The sequence below is a fragment of the Odocoileus virginianus genome, chromosome 2 (assembly GCF_023699985.2).
Source record: "Odocoileus virginianus isolate 20LAN1187 ecotype Illinois chromosome 2, Ovbor_1.2, whole genome shotgun sequence".
NCBI classification, from domain to species: domain Eukaryota; kingdom Metazoa; phylum Chordata; class Mammalia; order Artiodactyla; family Cervidae; genus Odocoileus; species Odocoileus virginianus.
This window is the reverse complement of record NC_069675.1, coordinates 84,061,229-84,081,933: the sequence shown is the minus strand read 5'-3', so window position 1 is coordinate 84,081,933 and position 20,705 is coordinate 84,061,229. Positions and strand designations below refer to the sequence as shown.

At 44.0% G+C, this 20,705-nt stretch overlaps 1 protein-coding gene across 1 annotated transcript in view; it reads right to left on the bottom strand.

Moving 5' to 3' along the window:
• MBOAT2 (membrane bound O-acyltransferase domain containing 2) overlaps nt 1-20,705 on the bottom strand; it is a 102,858-nt gene that overhangs the window by 50,815 nt on the left and 31,338 nt on the right. The window contains exons 2-3 of the mRNA XM_020912046.2: nt 6,546-6,691; nt 2,430-2,507 (exon numbers count right to left, since the gene is read on the bottom strand). Of these exons, the coding sequence (XP_020767705.2) occupies nt 2,430-2,507; nt 6,546-6,691 (224 nt within the window). The remainder of the gene's footprint in view (nt 1-2,429; nt 2,508-6,545; nt 6,692-20,705) is intronic.

The following is a 20,705-nucleotide window of genomic DNA, read 5'->3' as shown; positions in this document are numbered from 1 at the left end:
AAAACTAGACTAAAACAAATAAACAGAAGTGCATGATATTTACATAAACAATAACTTTAAACAACAGAGGAATGCTATAAGCCCCATGAGCATATTTGAATTAAATTCTTAAGTTCGAACCCATTGAACATTTAAAACTAATGTGAAAGTCTGAGTGAAAAAAGGGATTAAAAGAAAAAAAAACCAAGGAAAAAGGCAAAATCAAACAGGAAAAACATATCAGTATAAACTGAAATGGAAGGAGTTAAAAGAAATGAAAGACACACTTTCTAAATTAATTACTTCCTTTTTATTGCCAACACTTGCAACTAATGTGGCAAACCCATTTACCCTCACCTGCTCCACTGACGGCACTGAATTCTAAACACTGGCAGTACATATGTGCACAGAACATACTGTAAAAGAGTAACGAAACCACCTGTCCCCGCCTGCGGGTCCACAGCCGCAGCACCGGCAGAGCTTTTAGCACCACAGCAATGTTCTCCGCGTGCTGCTGGATACAGAGCCCACCAGCCACCCGTGGGGGTCGAGCACGTGCCACGTGGCCAGCGTGGCTGGACAACTGGGCTTCAGACGTTAACTCACTTACATCTACAGACCACACGTGGCTAAGGGCTCCAAACCAGACGGGGGCTGAAGCTCTAACAGGTAGCTTCACAGACTGCCACTGCCTTTCAGAAAAATAAACAGCTTCCTTTGACTGAATATGAATTTACTAACTTTACTACTTGGGGGCTTCTCAGGTGGCGCCAGGGGGTAAAGAACCTGCCAATGGAGGAGAGGTAAGAAATTGCAGGTTTGATTCCTGGGTCGGGAAGATCCCCTGGAGGAGGGCATGACAACCCACTCCAGTATTCTTGCCTGGAGAATTCCATGGACAGAGGAGCCTGGTGGGCTATGGTCCAGAGTGTCCCAAAGAGTCGGACACGACTAAGTGACTTAGTGCACATGCGCGAACGCGCACACACACACACTTCCTACTTAGAAGCATGTTATGACTTCGTTCACGCAGGTATACACAAGTCCTCTGTTCTCAGTAATCCCATCAGATTTTCCTTCTTTTTCCAGATTTACAACACGAAGCTCCTTTTCTCAGATATTAAGTACAGTTTCACCTTGAACCTGTCATCTGTGTGAGATTTCATAAGCAGAGTTGCAATGGGGTAAAAATTGCTTCACATGATACATAATCAAAATATTTTACTCCTCCTCTTAAAAAAATTAGAGTGAAAACACGAAGAACCTGGAGTGCTGGCATACCGCAGGGACAGGGATCCAGGGAGACAGGGGGCACCGCTGGAAACTGAGGGGAGACACGGCATCAGAGCAGACGGGGCAACCCATGAGTCACCGAAGATGCAGAACAGAATGAGATTTGGGGGAAAAAAAACTAAAGCTACAGGTCCATCATTCCTTGTACGAAAACTCCCAAAGCCACACGTATGTCAGGACTCAGAGACACGGTGCACCACAGGTAGCACAGAACACCCCCAAGGGTCTGCCACCAAGGTCTGTGGGTGCCTTGGCCCCTGGGTGTTCAGCCACGTCTATTTCCAGTGTCCAGTGTCCGTCTCTGGCCCAGACCTCCACGCCAGCTCCCAGCCATCGACTAACTGTCTCACAGACACTCGAAAGTCCACAGGCACCTACTCGGCAAATACTCAAAGAGTGTTCACTACGTACCAAGCACTGTTTTAGGTGAATATCTTGCCTGGAAAATTCCATGGACGGAGAAACCTGGCAGGATACAGTCCACGGGGTCACAAAGAGTCGGACACAACTGAGCGACTAACACCCACACACACACACACTGTTTGAAATGCTTATCCCCTAGACATGCTCCCCACCCCCAGGCTTCACTATGCTCCGAAATTCTGCTTCCATTTTACCTGACTGTTCACACTAGGAACATGGGGTCACCCTGACACCCTTCTTTCCCACCAATCACGAAGCCCTTCCACACGTGCCTTCTAAATCTCTCTCTAATCTACTTGCTTACTCTGTCTCTGCATTGCTGTCACCCGAAGACTAAGCCTGTGGTCCTCACCCGGAAGAGGTCTGGCCCCGCAAGAGACATGTGAAACTGTCTGGAAACATCCATGGTTGTCACAACCTGGGGAGAAGAGGCTGCCAGCATCGAGTGGGCAGGAGCGACGGATGGTGCTCAGCACCTTACAGGGTGCACAACAGTCCCGCCCACTAAAGAATGATCGAGCCTCAGCCATCAACAGCATTGAGGCTGAGAAACCCTGCCCTGAGTACATGAAAGAGTGAAGGAGTGATGCATACCAAGGGTTTTGTTTTTATATCAATTATGGTCTTGAAAAAATGATCATAATTCAGAATAATTTTTATTGTGGTAAAATTCTATTGGGCCCAATTAGATTATGTTGGAAACTGTCTTATACGTGAATAAAGTGAGCACTTACTTGTGCATGTTCTCCACTCCTATTATGACCATGATACAGTAGGAAATTCCACTTTGTACAAGAAAATGTAAGGCATACCTGTAAAAAGTAAGAGCACTGTTAGAAGGCTTAGAAGGGCCTACACACAAACATCGAGCTGAAATGATTCAGGATAAAAAGTGCTTATGCGTAACTCAGAACATTCCCAGAAAAAAAAATAAGGAAGCGAAACCTCCAGAGCCTAACACTGTGGATACCCTAGAGAAGTCTCATCTTACAAGCCTCACAAGGGCTGGAAAAATACAACTCCAGAAAGCCACACTTGGGGGCTGAGCATCCCATATTTCCCAGCTACACGAAGGCTCCATGTGGTCCTGAGACTAGAGCATTACTGCTTTTCTATCACTAAGGCACAAGTATGAAAAGGAGTGAGAAACCTGGATTTCAGAATCATCCTGACAGATATCACCTAATTGTTTACCTGACTGACTACACCAATACAGCTGTGGATCTGTAGTAGTCTTTGCAAGCATTACTTACAAAACAGCCCCAAATACTAAGTATTAGAATTGATTTAAAAGTGGGTACACCCAAATTGATTTACTCTGAAAACACGATGGCTCGAGTCAAATAAGTGTCCTCATACAAATCTAATCAGTCTTTAATTTGCAGTAATCCATCTACAAAACATTCTCACAGAAATAGTATGGTGTTTTCTAATGTTCTAATGTAGAAATACACCATTAAATTAGAGAACTAATTTATCCGTCCATTTCACAAAAGTCAGGCAAAACATGATTTAGATCTCTGGTTTTAAAATTCATCCAGGGTACTCCCTGGGTGGTCCAGTGGTTAAGACTCTGCCTTCTAATGCAGAGGATGTGGGTTCAGTCCCTGATTGGGGAACTAATATCCCACATGCCACGCAGCTACTGAGCCTACACACCATGACTAAGATCCAATGCAGCCAAATAAATAAATACTTAAAAAAAAAATCCCTCCAAACTATCCCTAAGACTGTGCACACATGCGCATGTACACACACACACACAAAACGTCTATTTTCTTTCCCCTTTGATAGCATGAATAATGTATGAAAAAATGTTGAAATCATTGTATACAATTTAAAGTATTAATAAGGATCTTAAACTATGATTAAAATTACTTTCTAACCTAAGCGTTATAGAATAACAGGCACCTCCATTGTGGAAAGCTACTTAATTATGTTTTAACTTTCCACAGAAATATTACAAATAAGTAGGCTCCAAGGCAGGTATAGAAGAGACTTACCTTATCCAGTGCACAGAGTTCATCTGCCTGTCTCTTCCTCTGCCTAACACACACACACACACACACACACACACACACACACACAGGGAAACAATGTTGGCCTGGAATGCTACTATATAACCAGAGGGCCACCAATCAGAAAAACATATGTGTCGATAATCTGAAACAGAAAGGAGCTGGCTACTGTGCCAAGCTCCCTTCTGCAGTATTATGTCTTTCAAGTCTCACAACCACCACTGGTTCCATTTTACAGGTGACAAAAGTGATGCTAACCAGGCTGAATAACGTGTCCAGTCACAGCACTGCCAGACTGAGGCACCCACAGTGGAATCCAGGTCTGTCTGGATTCAGTCTAAGCTCCAGTCCATTACCCTGCACTGCTGTCAAATAGCTAAACAAGTAATTACAGGTATAAACTAATTCTCAGTTAAAAGAAATTTATAAATGATGATTCAAAAAAAAAGCTGAGGCCAAATACAAGTAGGTAAGAGAGTAAATTATATTTAGGCAACCAGTAACACAGTCTTCCAAAAGACAACTTGTCACAATCAATAGGAGACAGGATTGCCTTTGAGGCTAACAAAACAAAGTGCTAAAATGCAAAACAGAAGGACACTCTACTTCCCCACTTATATCAAGTAACAAAGAATTATCTTTTACCTGGTACAGAGGCATAAACAATCTCTTTTTCCAAAGAAAGGAACATAAAAAGTTTCTCCTTCAAGAATAGAGTACACTTTTTTAAAATCCTAGTTATCACATATAAATTGACATACTTACGACCACCTGACCTTAAGGTGAGCTCCTTGGGACACTGGGATAGAGCATCTGAGAAGACCTCAAAGCAGGAAAGCACCCTCCCTCATCAGTAAACACCTCTCCCTCCAGCAGGCTCCCAGTCACACAGGCCCAGGAAACACGGACCGTATCTCAGCCTTCTCTGTGTCCACAGACCACAAAGTGAAGGGTGTCTGGAACTGGTCACTGTGGACAAGACTTCTCCACCCCTTACAACATGCTGTCAACAATGGAAATGCAGTCATAGAGCAAAGACTTTTGGACATAGTTGGGGTGAGAGAAGGTGGGATATTAGAGAGAGGTAGCATGAAACATATATATTACCATGTGTAAAAGGGACAGCCAGTGGAAATCTGCTCTATGATGCAGGGATCTCAAGTCAGGTGTTGTGTGACAACCGAGAGGGGAGGGATGGGGAGGAAGGAGGGAGGTAGGGGACATACGTATACCTCTGGCTGATTCATGTTGATGAATGGCAGAAACCAACACAATATTGTAATTATCCTCCAACTAAAAATAAAATAAAATTTTTAAAAATGAAGGAAAAACAAAAAATATGCTGACAAAATACACGTTGAACACTGACATATGCATGGGTAAAATGTGTAAACCAGGATATGCTTGAAAATACTCCAGAAAAATAAGTTGAGGAAAGAATGAAATAAGGATGGTGGAATTTTAACAATTGTTGAAGCTGGGTAATGGGCATTTGAGGGTTCATTCTATTATTTTCTGTTACTTTGCATTTGAAAAGCTCTGTGAACCAAAGTTAAATACGCACACATACACACCCATGGCATGATTTAAGATAAGTTTAAATAGAAATCCCTTGAGAAACCAAAGAAAACTTTGATGTTATCAAGGAAGGGGAGAAACCATGCCTAGATTTGATTTAAGAAATCGCATAGAAACCCTGGGACTCCACACACACCTACCACTGGCAGGGCCTATCAGAGGACTGGTCACGGGGCAACAAGGCAGAGAAAGAATAATTAATCCCTAATTGAATTTTCATGAGTTTCTAGGACACGTACACAGTTGCCAGAGGAAAAATCTAGACTAAGAAATACCAGTATATTTCAACCCTCCCAAGACTCAAAAACAACCTCCACGAACAAACACGGAGGCATTGTCAAAATCCACCAGTCTACAGCCCACAATAGGAACTACCCTAAACCATCCATCAAGCGACTGCATTGGCATTCTCTAGGGAATCTGCATCTCAAACAACAATCTGCCAAAGAGCAAACACAGCCACTGAGCCAGCAGCATGAGCTCTCAGATGAGGAGATGGTGAAGGACAGGGAAGCCCTGGCATGCTACAGTCCGTGGGGTCACAAAGAGTCGGGCACAACTGAGCGACTGAACAACAAGGAAAATTCCGGAGGAATCACCAAGAATCCTTCTCTGCTGTTATGCCAAGACACTGTGCTTTCCTCCTACAACCGCCGTCATCTGGGACAAAGAGGAACTATGAAGCATAGTCCTGATAATGAAGAAAGGAGCAAAGTGGAAGAAACTCAGACACATGGAGCATCTGAAGGGCCATAAATAAAAGCTTTCCATTCATAAATAATTCTTCCCCACCAAAACCAACCCAACAAAAAACCTCATTTGGCTAATGGTAGAAAATAAAAAAAGATAACAGAGTTCTATTGGGCTTTACCAGTCTCTTAAAAGCCACTGGCACAGTAAGGAACAAGTTATTTTAAATGGTTCATTTGCCCTGGCATAAAAGATCTGCAAAATAGGTGGAAAAGCTATTCATGACAGAATAAAATGTCTTGATGTCTTTTTTCTTCATCTGTCCTTTTTCATAATTTATAAACAGTACACTGTCCTCCAAGCTCAAACTGAAGAGACAGAGCTTTCCACTCTTTATCTTTAATCCACTCTTTATCCACCTTCCACTCTTTATCTTTTCTATTAAAAATAAAAAATGTGAAACGTTATAGGTAAATATAAGAACAAAACCCTACATAATGTATTTTTCTACACAATTCACAAAGACATCCAAAATCTTCATTAAATGTCAAAATAATTACTTACCATCCAAAGCAAAAAAGTGCAAGATAAAGGCCCAAAAGGGTAGCAACGACATGTCTTATAAAAGAGCTAGTTTTGCTTGAATGTAGGTAAGTTCGAAACCAAATGGCTGCTAGCAAGGCAAAGAGTTGGCACACTACAAAGTTGACCTGCAAAGAAAAATTAAAATTTTGTATTAGCAACACAGACTTGAATTTTTAATTTGATGTTACATTAAAATTCTCATGACAAAAACACCAAGGTTACTTAAAGTTAAGATCTTCCAGTTTGCTAAAGAAATGAAAACAGAATCCAGGGCGTCTTTCCCAGCATGACAGCCTCAAGTTCAGAGGGAAGGGCTGACGCACACGTCAGTGCTACACTCAACAGGGACACTGGCGCCCAGCGTGGGGAGAGGCTGGGAGGGGAAAGCACAGGGTACCATATGGTTAGAGGGAAAGAGAAACTTATTTTAGTGACTTGGGCGACCCTGTAACTGGTAGAGATGAAGAGTTCTGAGCTTCTCCTAAATTCCTCTGGGTTAAGATCCAGTCAAGATCCTTGAGAGTCTGTGGGATGCACCCTCTGCCGTTAGGAGTTCAGTGGCATCCCTGGCAGAGGAGTCAAGGGGATGGGACTGGTCTAAAGTCAGCCCTGAAAGGAGCCACGTGTCTCAGCTCCGGGGGCCTCAGGGACTGGTCCAGGAGGTCAGCAGGTGAACAAGAGGAAGAAGCCCCCAGAAAGCCGTCAAAGAGACCACCCCTGAGCCCACCAAGGCCAGTCCTTAAACGTCCTCATAACGACAGGGACAACATCACCCTCTATTTACAGGAATGAAACACAAGCTGGTAACGGGACTGCAGCTCCTTTTTATCCCTTAACTTTTTAACATTTCTTTTGCCCTCACAAAATGATTTTTTTTAATAAAAGACTACAAACAAGCCTCTCCTGTGGTATTAAAGACTCGAGAAAAACCTCCTTTTCTGTCTTTTATGAAGTAGGTTCTCCTAGAACACTAAGAAACATGGGTCTTAAAATCTACAAATAAAAGAAAAATCCATTTGACATTAGGAACCTCTAAGAATCACGTAACAACAAGAAAACCACTGTTTCAGGAAGCTAAATTAGGAATCAATCGCCCAGCCATACGTCAGTACCGCCACAGATCCACAGAGATATCTCTGCCCAGAGACACAGACAACTATGTGCTTTTTCTTGCATTACAAGGAGAAAAACAGTTGGACATTGTTGTACATTGCCTGAGAGACCATTGTTCTTTGAAACAGTTAAACTCAATACAAGCAAAATGTCATTCCAACAGGTTCTAATAAGCATTTTTTTTTCTCCTAAAGGGTTCCAAGAATACTTTTTTAATTAAGCGAAAAGTAGATATACCAGAAAAATGAATACAGATGTTAAAAACTACTCACATCTACAAAGCTTCCTACAGTTTAAAAACTTTCTTTCAATTATCTTGTAATTAAACAAAAACGCATGGAGCATCTGTTCTGGACAGAGCACAGGGGTCATAAAATGCTGACATTCCACTGCTGGCCCTGGATGAATTCAGAATCTAATGAAAGAAGGAAACATGTATACAAGGAAGAAACGTCAACTCAGGTATTAAAGGCTGGACAGAAGTACTCTGAGGACACCCTGAAGGAGAGCGCATGAAGGAGTGACTAAGTAGGTGACATGAGACACAATGCCAACGGAGCTCAGTGACCACCGAGGACTCGCTGCCTCCCTCTCCATCCTCCCTCTCTTTTCACACTTGTCTCACCTAAAACAAGCAGTGAACTACTGCAGGAGCTTTCCAGAACCGCTGCCTGCAGAATTCTGTTACCTCTATAACCATTCGTTTCAACACAGTCATCTTACAGATAGAGAGAATGAAATGAGACCTCACACTCCAGACACTGAATAGGTGCCTTTGGGGGCAGGCGCCAAAATCGACAATTCAAAAAGAAAAACACAGGTCCCGGTCATCCTCCAGGGGTGAGAACCACTGTGTCGGAAAATCAGAGAAAGGGCATCTTCAACAAAAACCAAAGAACCCAAGGTGAAGGAAGCACTCACTGAGGCTTTCCGAGTGCGGTGGGAGCAGTGGGGGAAGGGGTCAGAATGCAGGGGGAGGGGGTCAGAATGCAGGGGGAGGGGGGTCAGAAAGTGGGGGGAGGGGGTCTGGAATGCAGCGGGGGGGGGTGGCTGTTCGGAGACGGAGGGGCTCCACATGCCACGCAGAGGCACTCAGGGTTGAGACCACGTGTGACACAAAATACGGGTGATTTAAGAGTGAGTGATGGGACCCAAGCCCTGCGCCCACCGATCAGGGACAGAGCGAGGGGTGCACCGAACAGGCTGGAGGCCACGGCTGGTCCGCCCTCCTCGAACCAGGAGGACGGCGCGGGTTCAGAGAATGTTTGGGCCATCAGGGAAGTGACCAGGGCCTGAGAGGCCAGGAGAGGCCGCCAGCACCAGGGGACAGAGACATGAGCCCATGCGGGGGGCGAGGGTCCAGGGAAGAATGAGCCCCCCTCGCCTGCGCTCAGTCCCAGAGCACCGGGGGGCCAGCGCGCACACTCGAGCATGTCCGGACCCTCGGAGCAGATGCGCGTCTGAGAGTGATGCACACGGCCGAAGGGGGCGCTGTGGAAGAGACGGGGGACCCAGGGCAGAACCCCACAGCCTGCAAGCCATGGCCCGGCCAGGTCAGGGCTGCAAGGACGGCGTGCTGTGTGAGGCAGGGCAAGAAGAGGCTCGTGAGGCCATGGGCACCATCAGGCCACAGGGTGCAAGAGCTGAGACCAGCCGCCTGAGTTGGCAACTGCAGCTTCCCCAGGGAGCCTGGTGATGGCACATCCAGGGCAGAAGGCCACAGATGAGGAAGCGAGGGCTCCGGGTTTAGATAACCCGGCCGTCAATAATGCAGACCTGATCCACGAGGGGCCAGGACTGCTGTGCAGGAGACACCGAGAAGCGTAAAGTGGGCTCCTGCTCCGAAACTAGGGAACACAGAACTAGGGTTCAGCTCGAGTGCCCAGAAGCGAACCCCGGGAGCAGGTGCCGTCAATCACCCTGATGGGGGGACCCAGAGGCACACCTGGTACCCAGGCCTTGGAGAGCCGGGCTGCAAAGGAGACGGATTCAGACCATCAGGCAATGGTGGGAGCTCCAGGAGAAGGGACTAGCACAATTGATATCAAGCAAAAATCCTCGAGGACAGGCAGGTGGGAACATCCAGATTGTTCCTTTATACAGAAGGAAAGGGTACATGCCCAGATGTCCAAACAGCACATGTGACTTGAAACCATGTCTTAAGTCATTGTTTCACGGGTGGGGTACGTCAGGGAAGGCAACACACGCTGGAGACGAGAGAGAACAAGGACAAAGGAAGGGACCTACAGGCCGGGATGGAGAGCCAACACGTGCGGGCACTCTCCTCTGCTTCTATCCTTTGATTCTCAAAACGAGGGGCTGCTTTCCCAGTTCATTCCACTAGCTCAAGGTCACCTACAGTAACAGTGAGCACCTGGGGCTCCAACCCATGTCTGAGTCTAGGCTGCTCCCTGGCTGCCTCTCTACTTCTAGAGAACATCTGAAGGTTCAACTTGATGGCTATGGGTGAGACCACGCAGGGAATTTGTGATCTGCAAAATACACCCATTCTGGTTAACAAAATGCCAACACCTAATACACACAATGGGAAGCGAAAAGCAAAGGAGAAAAAGAAAGATACCCAATGGAATGCAGAGTTCCAAAGAATAGCAAGGAGAGATAAGAAAGCCTTCCTCAGAGATCAATGCAAAGAAACAGAGGAAAACAACAGAATGGGAAAGACTAGAGATCTCTTCAAGAAAATTAGAGATACCAAGGGAATATTTCATGCAAAGATGGGCTCAATAAAGGACAGAAATGGTAGGGACCTTACAGAAGCAGAAGATATTAAGAAGAGGTGGCAAGAATACATAGAAGAACTGTACAAAAAAGATCTTCACGATCCAGAAAATCACGATGGTGTGATCACTCACTTAGAGCCAGACATCCTGGAATGTGAAGTCAAGTGGGCCTTAAGAAGCATCACTATGAACAAAGCTAGTGGAGGTGATGGAATTCCAGTTGAGCTATTTCAAATCCTGAAAGATGATGCTGTGAAAATGCTGCACTCAATATGCCAGCAAATTGGGAAAACTCAGCAGTGGCCACAGGACTGGAAAAGGTCAGTTTGCATTCCAATCCCAAAGAAAGGTAATGCCAAAGAATGCTTAAACTACTGCACAATTGCACTCATCTCACACACTAGTAAAGCAATGCTCAAAATTCTCCAAGCCAGGCCTCAGCAATACGTGAACCATGAACTTCCAGATGTTCAAGCTGGATTTAGAAAAGGCAGAGGAACCAGAGATCAAATTGCCAACATCCGCTGGATCATCAAAAAAGCAAGAGAGTTCCAGAAAAACATCTATTTCTGATTTATTGACTATGCCAAAACCTTTGACTGCATGGATCACAATAAACTGTGGAAAATTCTGAAAGAGATGGGAATACAAGACCACCTGACCTGCCTCTTGAGAAACCTGTATGCAGGTCAGGAAGCAACAGTTCAAACTGGACATGGAACAACAGACTGGTTCCAAATAGGAAAAGGAGTACGTCAAGGCTGTATATTGTCACCCTACTTACCTAACTTCTATGCAGAGTACATCATGAGAAACACTGTGCTGGAAGAAGCACAAGCTGGAATCAAGATTGCCAGGAGAAATATCAATAACCTCAGATATGCAGATGACACCACCCTTATGGCAGAAAGTGAAAAAGAACTAAAGAGCCTCTTGATGACAGTGAAAGAGGAGAGTGAAAAAGTTGGCTTAAAACTCAACATCAGAAAACTAAGATCATGGCATCCAGTCCCATCACTTCATGGCAGATAGATGGGGAAACAGTGGCTGACTTTATTTTTCTGGGTTCCAAAATCACTGCAGATGGTGACTGCAGCCATGAAATTAAAAGACGCTTACTCCTTGGAAGGAAAGTTATGACCAACCTAGACAGCATGTTAACAAGCAGAGACACTACTTTGCTGACAAAGATCCGTCTAGTCAAGGCTATGGTTTTTCCAGTGGTCATATATGGATGTGAGAGTTGGACTATAAAGAAAGCTGAGCGCCGAAGAATTGATGCTTTTGAACTGTGGTGTTGGACAAGACTCTTGAAGAGTCCCTTGGACTGCAAGGAGATCCAACCAGTCCATCCTAAAGGATATCAGTCCTGGGTGTTCACTGGAAGGACTGATGTTGAAGCTGAAATTCCAATACTTTGGCCACCTGATGCGAAGAGCTGACTCATTGGAAAAGACCCTGATGCTGGGAAGGATTGAAGGCAGGAGAAGGGGACAACAGAGGATGAGATGGTTGAATGGCAGCACCAACTCAATGGACATGGGTTTGGGCGGACTCCGGGAGTTGGTGATAGACAGGGAGGCCTGGCGTGCTGCAGTTCATGGGGTTGCAAAGAGTCAGACACAACTGAGCGACTGAACTGAACTGAATACACATAATAATACACACACGAGCCTGTGTACACTTGTTCCTGCTGTTATGGGTCAATCCTTCACACAAGCTTTCTTCCAAATGGGAAGAAATTTATACTGCAACAATTTTATGTTCCTTTTTTCAACACCGTTTTGCTGAAAATATACCCACACAAATGACCTGATGTGCCTTTAAAGAACCTGCCCCCAAGAAGTTTGGGAGTGAGGGGGTGAGAAGGGAGGCAGGGCACAGGACAGAGAAAGAAGCAAGGGTGAAAACCCTAGCTCATTTAAGACTCCTCTATAACACTTCCCATTTTATACAAAAGAAGCCTTTTGTGCAAAGTTGCAGACAGAAGTACCTATGAAAGCAGCTGTTGTAGACACACCGGTAGATGACTTCTAAAAAGCATGCTTCACATGAGGGGGTGAGAGAAGAATTTTCTTTGACATCAAATGATGTGGTTCAATCTCACAATTAAGGCAGTGTCCAAGCACGCAGGCTTAAAGCCTGCTACTCAGTAAATTTATGCCACTCCAAAGAAAGAGCAGGGATTCCCCAGTGGTGCAATGGCAAAGAACCTGCCTGCCAATGCAGGAGATGAGGGTTGGATCCCTGGTCCAGGAACATCCTCTGGAGAAGTAAATGGCAACCCACTCCAGTATTCTTGCCTGGAGACTCCCATGGACAGAGGAGCCTGGTGGGCTGGAGTTCACGGGGTCGCAAAAGAGTCGAACACAACTGAATGACAGAACAACAACAAAAGAACTAACAGTAAGAGTCACTTATTTTTAAGGTTATTCAAGAAAATTATTACTAATGCTCCAAAATAAATTTATAAAAGCACTTAGGGAGGGAAGGGTCCAAGAGAGTGACATCAGAGGAGGACCCTAACCCGAACCTTCTCCCATGGACACACCAAACCAACAGCTACACCTTGCATGAAAAAGTGTGTACACTGCCACCCATGCCACACAAGTTAATTAGCTCCACGTCAGCGCTAAGCATTCCATAATGAGCCAACAACTGACTTACTTAAGTTCAGAGTGAAAAACCTTAAGTTTCAAGGCAGCTCAACATGAAGGGAAACACTAGAAAGACATGTACCATCTGATGTCACTTATATGTGGAATCTAAAATATGACACAAATGAACCTATCTACCAACAAAGGTCCGTCTAGTCAAAGCTATGGTTTTTCCAGTATCGAGTATGGATGAGAGAGTTGGACTATAAAGAAAACTGAGCACCGAAGAATTGATGCTTTTAAACTGTGGTGTTGGAGGAGACTCTTGAGAGTCCCTTGGACTGCAAGGAGATCCAACCAGTCCATCCTAAAGGAAATCAACTGCGAATACTCATTGGAAGGACTGATGCTGAAACTGAGAGTCCAATACTGTGGCCACCTGATGCAAAGTGCTGACTCATTGGAAAAGATCCTGATGCTGGGAAAGACTGAAGGTGGGAGGAGAAGGGTTCGACAGAGGATGATATGGTTGGATGGCATCACTGACTCAATGAACACAAGTTTGAGTAGGCTCTGGGAGTTGGTGATGGACACGGAAGCCTGGCGTGCTGCGGTCCACGGGGCCATGAAAAATAGGACACGACTGAACTGAAGTGATGAAACAGAAACAGGCTCACAGACATAGGGAGAGAACAGATTTGTGACTGCCAAGGGAGGGATTGAGGGTTTGGGATTGGCAGATGCAAACTACTATATACAGGATGGATAAACAAAAAGGTCCTACAGTATGGCACAGGGAGCTACATTCAGTATCTTGTGATAAACCATAATCAAAAAGAACATGAAAAAGAATACGTTATGTGTATAACTGCATCGCTGTGCTGTACAGCAGAAATTCACACAACATTGCAAATCAACTCTATCTACTTCAATTAAACTTTTTAAAACGATGACGTGCAATATCCAACAAATAACAGAAGTACCCCCCAAATCAGCGGCTGCCTCTGTAACTCTATCAGTGGAAGACAAATTATATCTAACGGTAGTTTTCTATCAGTATAAAAGGCTTTTGGATAGCACACTTACATCCTCAGCCAGTGGCTCACAAGAGAAACAGGCTGTCTGTCTTGGGGAGACTCTGCAGGGGCAGAGCTGGGGGAACGAGGCGCAGAGCCCGTGGACAAGGATGACAGGGGTCCTCGAGGCCCCACAGACACAACCTGTAGCATCCTCAGCACTGTGCTTGCATCCAGATAAGTGTAAGTCCAGCTGTGCAATAACCACCTACACCGCTGACTAGAACTAGATTCTTGAATACTCACTCCAGAATTTTTATTCCCCTGGTCTGAAACAGAACTTCGAATTCTTTTTTTTTTTTTTTAACTCTCCAGGCAAAGCTGGGGTGCTTTATGTTTCAGAAATGTGTCCTCATCAACCAACCTCAAAGTCAAGTAGATACGATGGGGCCCAAATGCGATGCAAGAGCCACTGTTTAAATCTTTAGGAAATAATATAAATTAAATCCACATAAGATACCATTATATATCAACCAGATTGCCAAACATTTCGGAGTCTGACAACACTGGTGTGGAGCGATGGGGTATCTCACACACGCTGACCCAAACACTTGAGGGCACAGATAAGCATCTTCTTACAGGACTATAGCTATTCACTCCCTGTTACTCAGCCAGGCCACTATGTAGACGGACAATGTGGGGGCCAGGAGACATGATCAAGAATGTTCGCAACTGTGCTATTCCTAATCGCCAAGTGCCAGAAAAAACCCAACGCCCATTACCACCAGCAAAATGGCTAAATACACTGTGGTACAGTCATACAATAGGTAACTACACAGACAATGAAAGTGAAAAATTACGGCTTCTTACAGCATATAGACTAAACACACGCTCTATAGGAAAGAAGCCACATATCTCTTGAATTTAACTCAGAGGAACACATACAAGATATAAACATATATTTATAAAACGTTCCCCCAAACAAGCAATCAACCATATTGTGTGCGGATGCCCACGTGAGTGGTAAAACTAACTTTTTTTGCTGTTGTTCAGCTGCTAAGTCATGTCTGACTCTTTGCAACCCCATGACTGTAGCCCACCAGGCTCCTCTGTCCATGGAATTTCCCCGGCAAGAATACTGGAGTATGTTGCCATTTCCTCTTCCAGGGGATCTTCCCAACCCAGGGCTCAAACCCACATCTCTTGTGTCTCCTGCATTATCAGGTGGATTCTCTACCACTAGCGCCGGCTGGGAAGCCCACTGGCACTCAAAATGTAACAGCTCATATTTTATCTTCTTTCTTAGAGACCTGACGCATTCTACTGAACATTCTGTAGACAGTTACTGTTTAGGCAGAAGAAACAACACAGGCAAGGCAGGTCCTGCGCTCAGAAGACAGAGAGGTGTGCAAGGAGACACACAGACCAAGGAGAACAATGGCAGCCACCAAGGGGGCTGGGAGAAAGCGGACTGGCACCAGGCAGGCCTCTGGGGACTCCATCCTGCCTCCCAGATTATACAGCAACTGCCTGTCCTAATCCCACATAAACAAAACATACTGGGCTCAGCCAGCAAAGACCCACATCCACCAGGACAGGCCTGTCCCTTACGTGTTCTCCTCAGCCTCCCCAGACAACAGCATGGAGAGCTGCAAGGTGAGAGCCCAGACATCCCCTAGCCTCCTACTCCAAGCTAAATTCAACATCGTTAAAGACAGCCAGACTCCCGGGGGTTCATTAACTGACAGATCCTAAAGCGTATTCTCAGATCATCCGCAGAAACCAAAAAAGCAGTCAGCTTTTTCAAAGGCACCAAAAACAGAAGCAGAAAGCAAGGGATTTAATCAAGACGCCAGCAATGAAAAGGACCTATCTCTTACCTACCATGTTGACAAGAGCATATTTAATTTCAGTCTTGCCATCTATACAAGATTCCTATGATCTAAGAAGGAATTTGTTTCTGTCTACCTGTGAAATTAAAACGTGTTCCATTAATTGCATCTACAGCTGCTAAATTATGAAGCTCAAGTAAAAGCAATCTGCGGAAACAAGCTGAATCCAGATAAAATAAACTCGCCATACACACATCCCAAAATATCACACACAGCACAGACACAAAGAGGCTGGTCTGCTTCCCATCAACGGGGCTTGTCGAGTGTCCTCTGACGAGTGACTGACTAGGAGCTCATCGCTTAACAGGGTAAAGAGGAATAAATATAACAAGAAGAAGGCATCTCCCCTTCTACTGGGAGTGTTTGGAGTGAGAAAGACAGAGAAAGTGTGTGAGTGTGTGAAATGTTTATCTCTTAGGTGGTTACAAATAATATTAGCAAACCAGAAGACCTGCTGAAGGGAAAAAGGAAGAGGAATCTAAATTCACACTGACTGAATAAACAAATCCTAGCACATTCACACAGAGGATATTACTTGGCAAGAAAAAGGAGTGAACTACTGTGACACAGACAACATAGATGAATCTCAGAATAATTTAAGTTTATTAAAGAATTTAGAACAAAAAAAGAGAATGATTCTATTTATATCAATTTCTAGAAAAGGCGAACTGATCCACAGTGACCAAAAGCAGATCAGTCTCCACCTCAAGGCCAAAGGCTCCCCAACCCCCACACTTGAAATGCACATAATGCAGACACTTCACCCTTCACATCAGAACTCAAATATCACATCTTCAAAAGCCCCATACATCTTCCAATCTAAAGCAGCATTCCCAATCTTTTTTAATTTTTTACCACAGTACAGCTGATTTACAACATTGCACCAATCTCTGTTGTGCAACAAAGTGACTATTATACACATATATATGTTCCTTTTTTTTAAGCTTTTTTTTTTTTTTTTAATGTGGACCATTTTTTAAAGTCCTGGATTTGCATCTGTATTATGTTTTGGTTTTTTGGCCATGAGGCATGTGGAATCGTAGCTCCCAGACCAGGGAATCAAACCCGCATCCTCTGGCATTGGAAGACAAAGTCTTAACCACTGGACCGCCAGGGAAGTCCCACATTTATTTCTTCTTTACATTCTTTTCCATTAGGTTTATCACAAGATATTCAAAATAGTTCCCTGTGCTCTACAGAAGGACCCTGTTGTTTACCCACTCGTTTTTTAACATATACTATGGATAGGGGAGCCTGGCAGGCTACAGTCCATGGGGACCTAAGTGCTACTGAGTAAAAAGTACCTATCCTAAAAAAAGAAAAGTCAATTTCAGTTATCCTGTTAATTATACAAGGCTTCAAATGATCCAAAAAACTCACTTTTCTCCTAGGCTGCCTCATTATGATCAGATTTCAGTTCAATACAATACCAACTTACAAATGTCTTGATTTGATTTTGAAATAATACTGCTTCCCATCAAAAATAGTATACTTCTCAATAACAGTCATGTCAACATAATAAGTATTAACATTTAATGCTTACCTTGGGATCTGAACTCCTTCCCTTTGGAATACTTAGCCATTAAGCACTTAAAGAATACATTAGTGAATGGGCCAATGAAAGCACTTTGAAATTTTTTTTTAGAATTTTAAAGGTTTCAGGTATTGCTACCCAGAAAATCATAATCGACCATTGTGCCTCACGCTGTCATGCACTGTGAATTACCCTAGTCACTCACTAAGATATCTGTAGAATGCACATTTCATTAAAACAGGGATTTTTGTCTATTTTGTTTATTTCTCAGCATCTATTTCTGACATATGACCAGCACTTAGCACATGTGTGTTAAATACGTGCAAACTCTAACTTTGTTATCTTATTCCAGTCACAATATTATTCCAAATTTATGTATCATCTCATCCTCCTGTTGCTGGATGTCATTTTATTTTAAGCATGAGGTGAAAAGTAGTTCTTGGATCCAAATCACAGTAAGCAATTGACCTCCAAACTCCACAGTGACAGGTGCTGAGTCAACCGCAAGAGATGCACCTGGGTCCGGTCATGCAGGGGGGCCCTGGGAGACCAGACTCCACCAGTCCTGATGCAGAGACTCCCTGAAAACCGCTAACAAGTTCCTGCTCCCAAGCTCAAAAGGAAGCCACAGCTGGCAGACCATCTGCACATCCAGATTATAAAATATTTACACCAACTCCGAGGTGAATATTAAGCAGCACCACAGAGCTGACAAAGTCCCATAATTAAGTCGTGGAAGGTGGTGTTTATGACTCACAAGAAAGCAGCTCCGTCTGGAGGTGTGTTGTGCGCACACATCCCTGATTAAAGTTAGAACAGTCCAAGTCTGTGAGCCCCGGACTTTAACAGAGGTTCTCCTCAAATGATAAGACAAGTGGCATGCAACCAGCTGGCTGGGAACCACACATGACAAAGAGCACAGAACGGACCGGGGTGAACAGCACTGAGCGCATCACAGCAGGCAGAAGCTGCGGGTCTAAATGAAGCAGCTCATTACCACCTAACAGACAATCAACAGAGACCCCCGCTCCAGCCCTGACCGTGTCACCTCTGGCATCCATCACTTTATACCACAGTATATCACATTTGTATCACTTTATACAAGAGTTTCTTAATATGAAAATAAGAATAATCTCTGTCCACTCTTCTAGATCATGAAATATATTCCCTAAACCCAAACAAACATGATGCACCCTTCTGATCCTTTACCTGACTTAGTCTGCCTACCTGACCGGCTGGTTCAGACCCCCAGAGGGGAGCTCCATGATGCAGCCAAGAAGCTCCACGAGATTACATGAAGCATATAAAACAGTCAAGCCCACAGAAAGAGAGTAACTTAGTGGTTACCAGGGGCTGGAGAAAGGGGGGAAAGAGAGTTGTTTAATGGGTGCACAGTTACCATTTTACAAGATGAAAAAGTTTTGGAGATCTGTCACACCACAATGTGAATATCCTTAACTCTACCGAACCATACAGTCAAAAATGGTTAAGATGCTAAATTTTATATATGTACACGTTATCACAACTTTTTAATTTTTAAAATTACTTTTTAAAATAAATAATCAAGGATGTCTTCATTGGAAGACACCATAGGAAAATGGAAAATCAAATTACAAACGGGGAGAAGATATTCTGCAATACATATAATGAAGAATCCAAAACAGAGAGAACCTCTAAAAACCAAGATGAAAAAGACAAAACTCCCCTGGTGGTCCAGTGGCCAACATTCTGTGCTCCCAATGCAGGGTGCCTGGGTTTAATCCCTGGTCAAGAAACTAGATCTCACTTGCTGTACCTAAAAAGATCCTGCCTGCATGCCACAACAAGATCAAAGATCCCTCATGCTGCAACTAAGGCCCAGCCCAGACCAATAAATAAATACATATTTTTAAAAATACAGGAAGAACTAATACAGGATAAAAGTGTTAGTTGCTCAGTTGTGTCCCACACTCTGCAACCCCATGGACTGTAGCCTGACAGGCTCCTCTGTCCATGGGATTCTCCAGGCAAGAATACTGGAGCTGGTTGCCATTCCTTTCTCCCAGGATCTTCCTGACCCAGGGACTGAACCCATGTCTCCTGCCTTGCAGGAAGATTCTTTACCATCTGAGCCACCAGGAAGCTTTTAATGTAGGATAGAATTACTAGAAATATTCTTAAAAAAAAAAATTTTTTTAAAGAAACACAACTATCCAATTTAAAAACAGGCAAAAGACAGGACTACGCACTTCACAACAGAGGAAAGACAAATCGCCAGAACTATATGTAAACATACTAACCTCACTTGTTTAGGAGTAAGGAAAAGTAAAATCACAAAGTATTTTTTCATGCCCATGAGACTGACCAAAATTTATCAATCTTGTAACAGTAGAAGCCAGGTGCTTGTATGGATGAGGAATGAAAGAAACTGAATACCCGGCTGTGTATTCTGGTTATAACCACTTTGGAAAACAGCTTGGTGTTATTTAGCAAAGTTAAAGATACATTCTCCATGACTATAATTTGACCTATAAGGAAATAAACTTAGAGAAACTCTCACAGGTTCTTGTCCATGTGACGACAACGTGTGAACAAGAACGTCCATGGAAGCATTATTTATACAGTAAAACCCAGAAACCATGCAAACATCCTTGGACAGGAGGACAAACAAGTGAGAGTGTATTCACACCAGACCAGGGTGGAAATATAAGAACCGCAGCTACAGCCACCACAATGAACAAATACATCCTGATGAAAGAAATAAGACGCAGAAGAAAACATATAGTACGAATCATTTACACAAAGGTCAAAAGTCAAAACTGGGCAAAACTAAATGTTTATGTTGTGGTTAACACTATGAAGAAAAGCAAGGAGATAACAACCCCCAAATTCCAACAGTCACTCCTCTCTCCTGGATGAGCCCTAAGAAGGGTACCCAGGGAGCTCAGGAAGATTTTCCTGAAGCTGGAGGCACAGGTGAGGACCCTGCATCCTCTAAGAGCACATGGTGCTGGTGTACCATCTCCTGCAGACCTGTTTCTTACAAACAACTCCCCAGAAAAGGTAAGATGCACCAGTACAAAAACGCTCTACAAACAAGTAAGGAACTCTGGGGGAGAAAAATGAAAGAACCACGTGCTGTGCTGTGTTTAGTCGTTCAGTTGTGTCCGACTCTTAAGACCCCATGGACTGTAGCCCACCAGGCCCTGCTGTCCATGGGATTCTCCAGGCAAGAATACTGGAGTGGGTTGCCATGAGTTCCTCCGG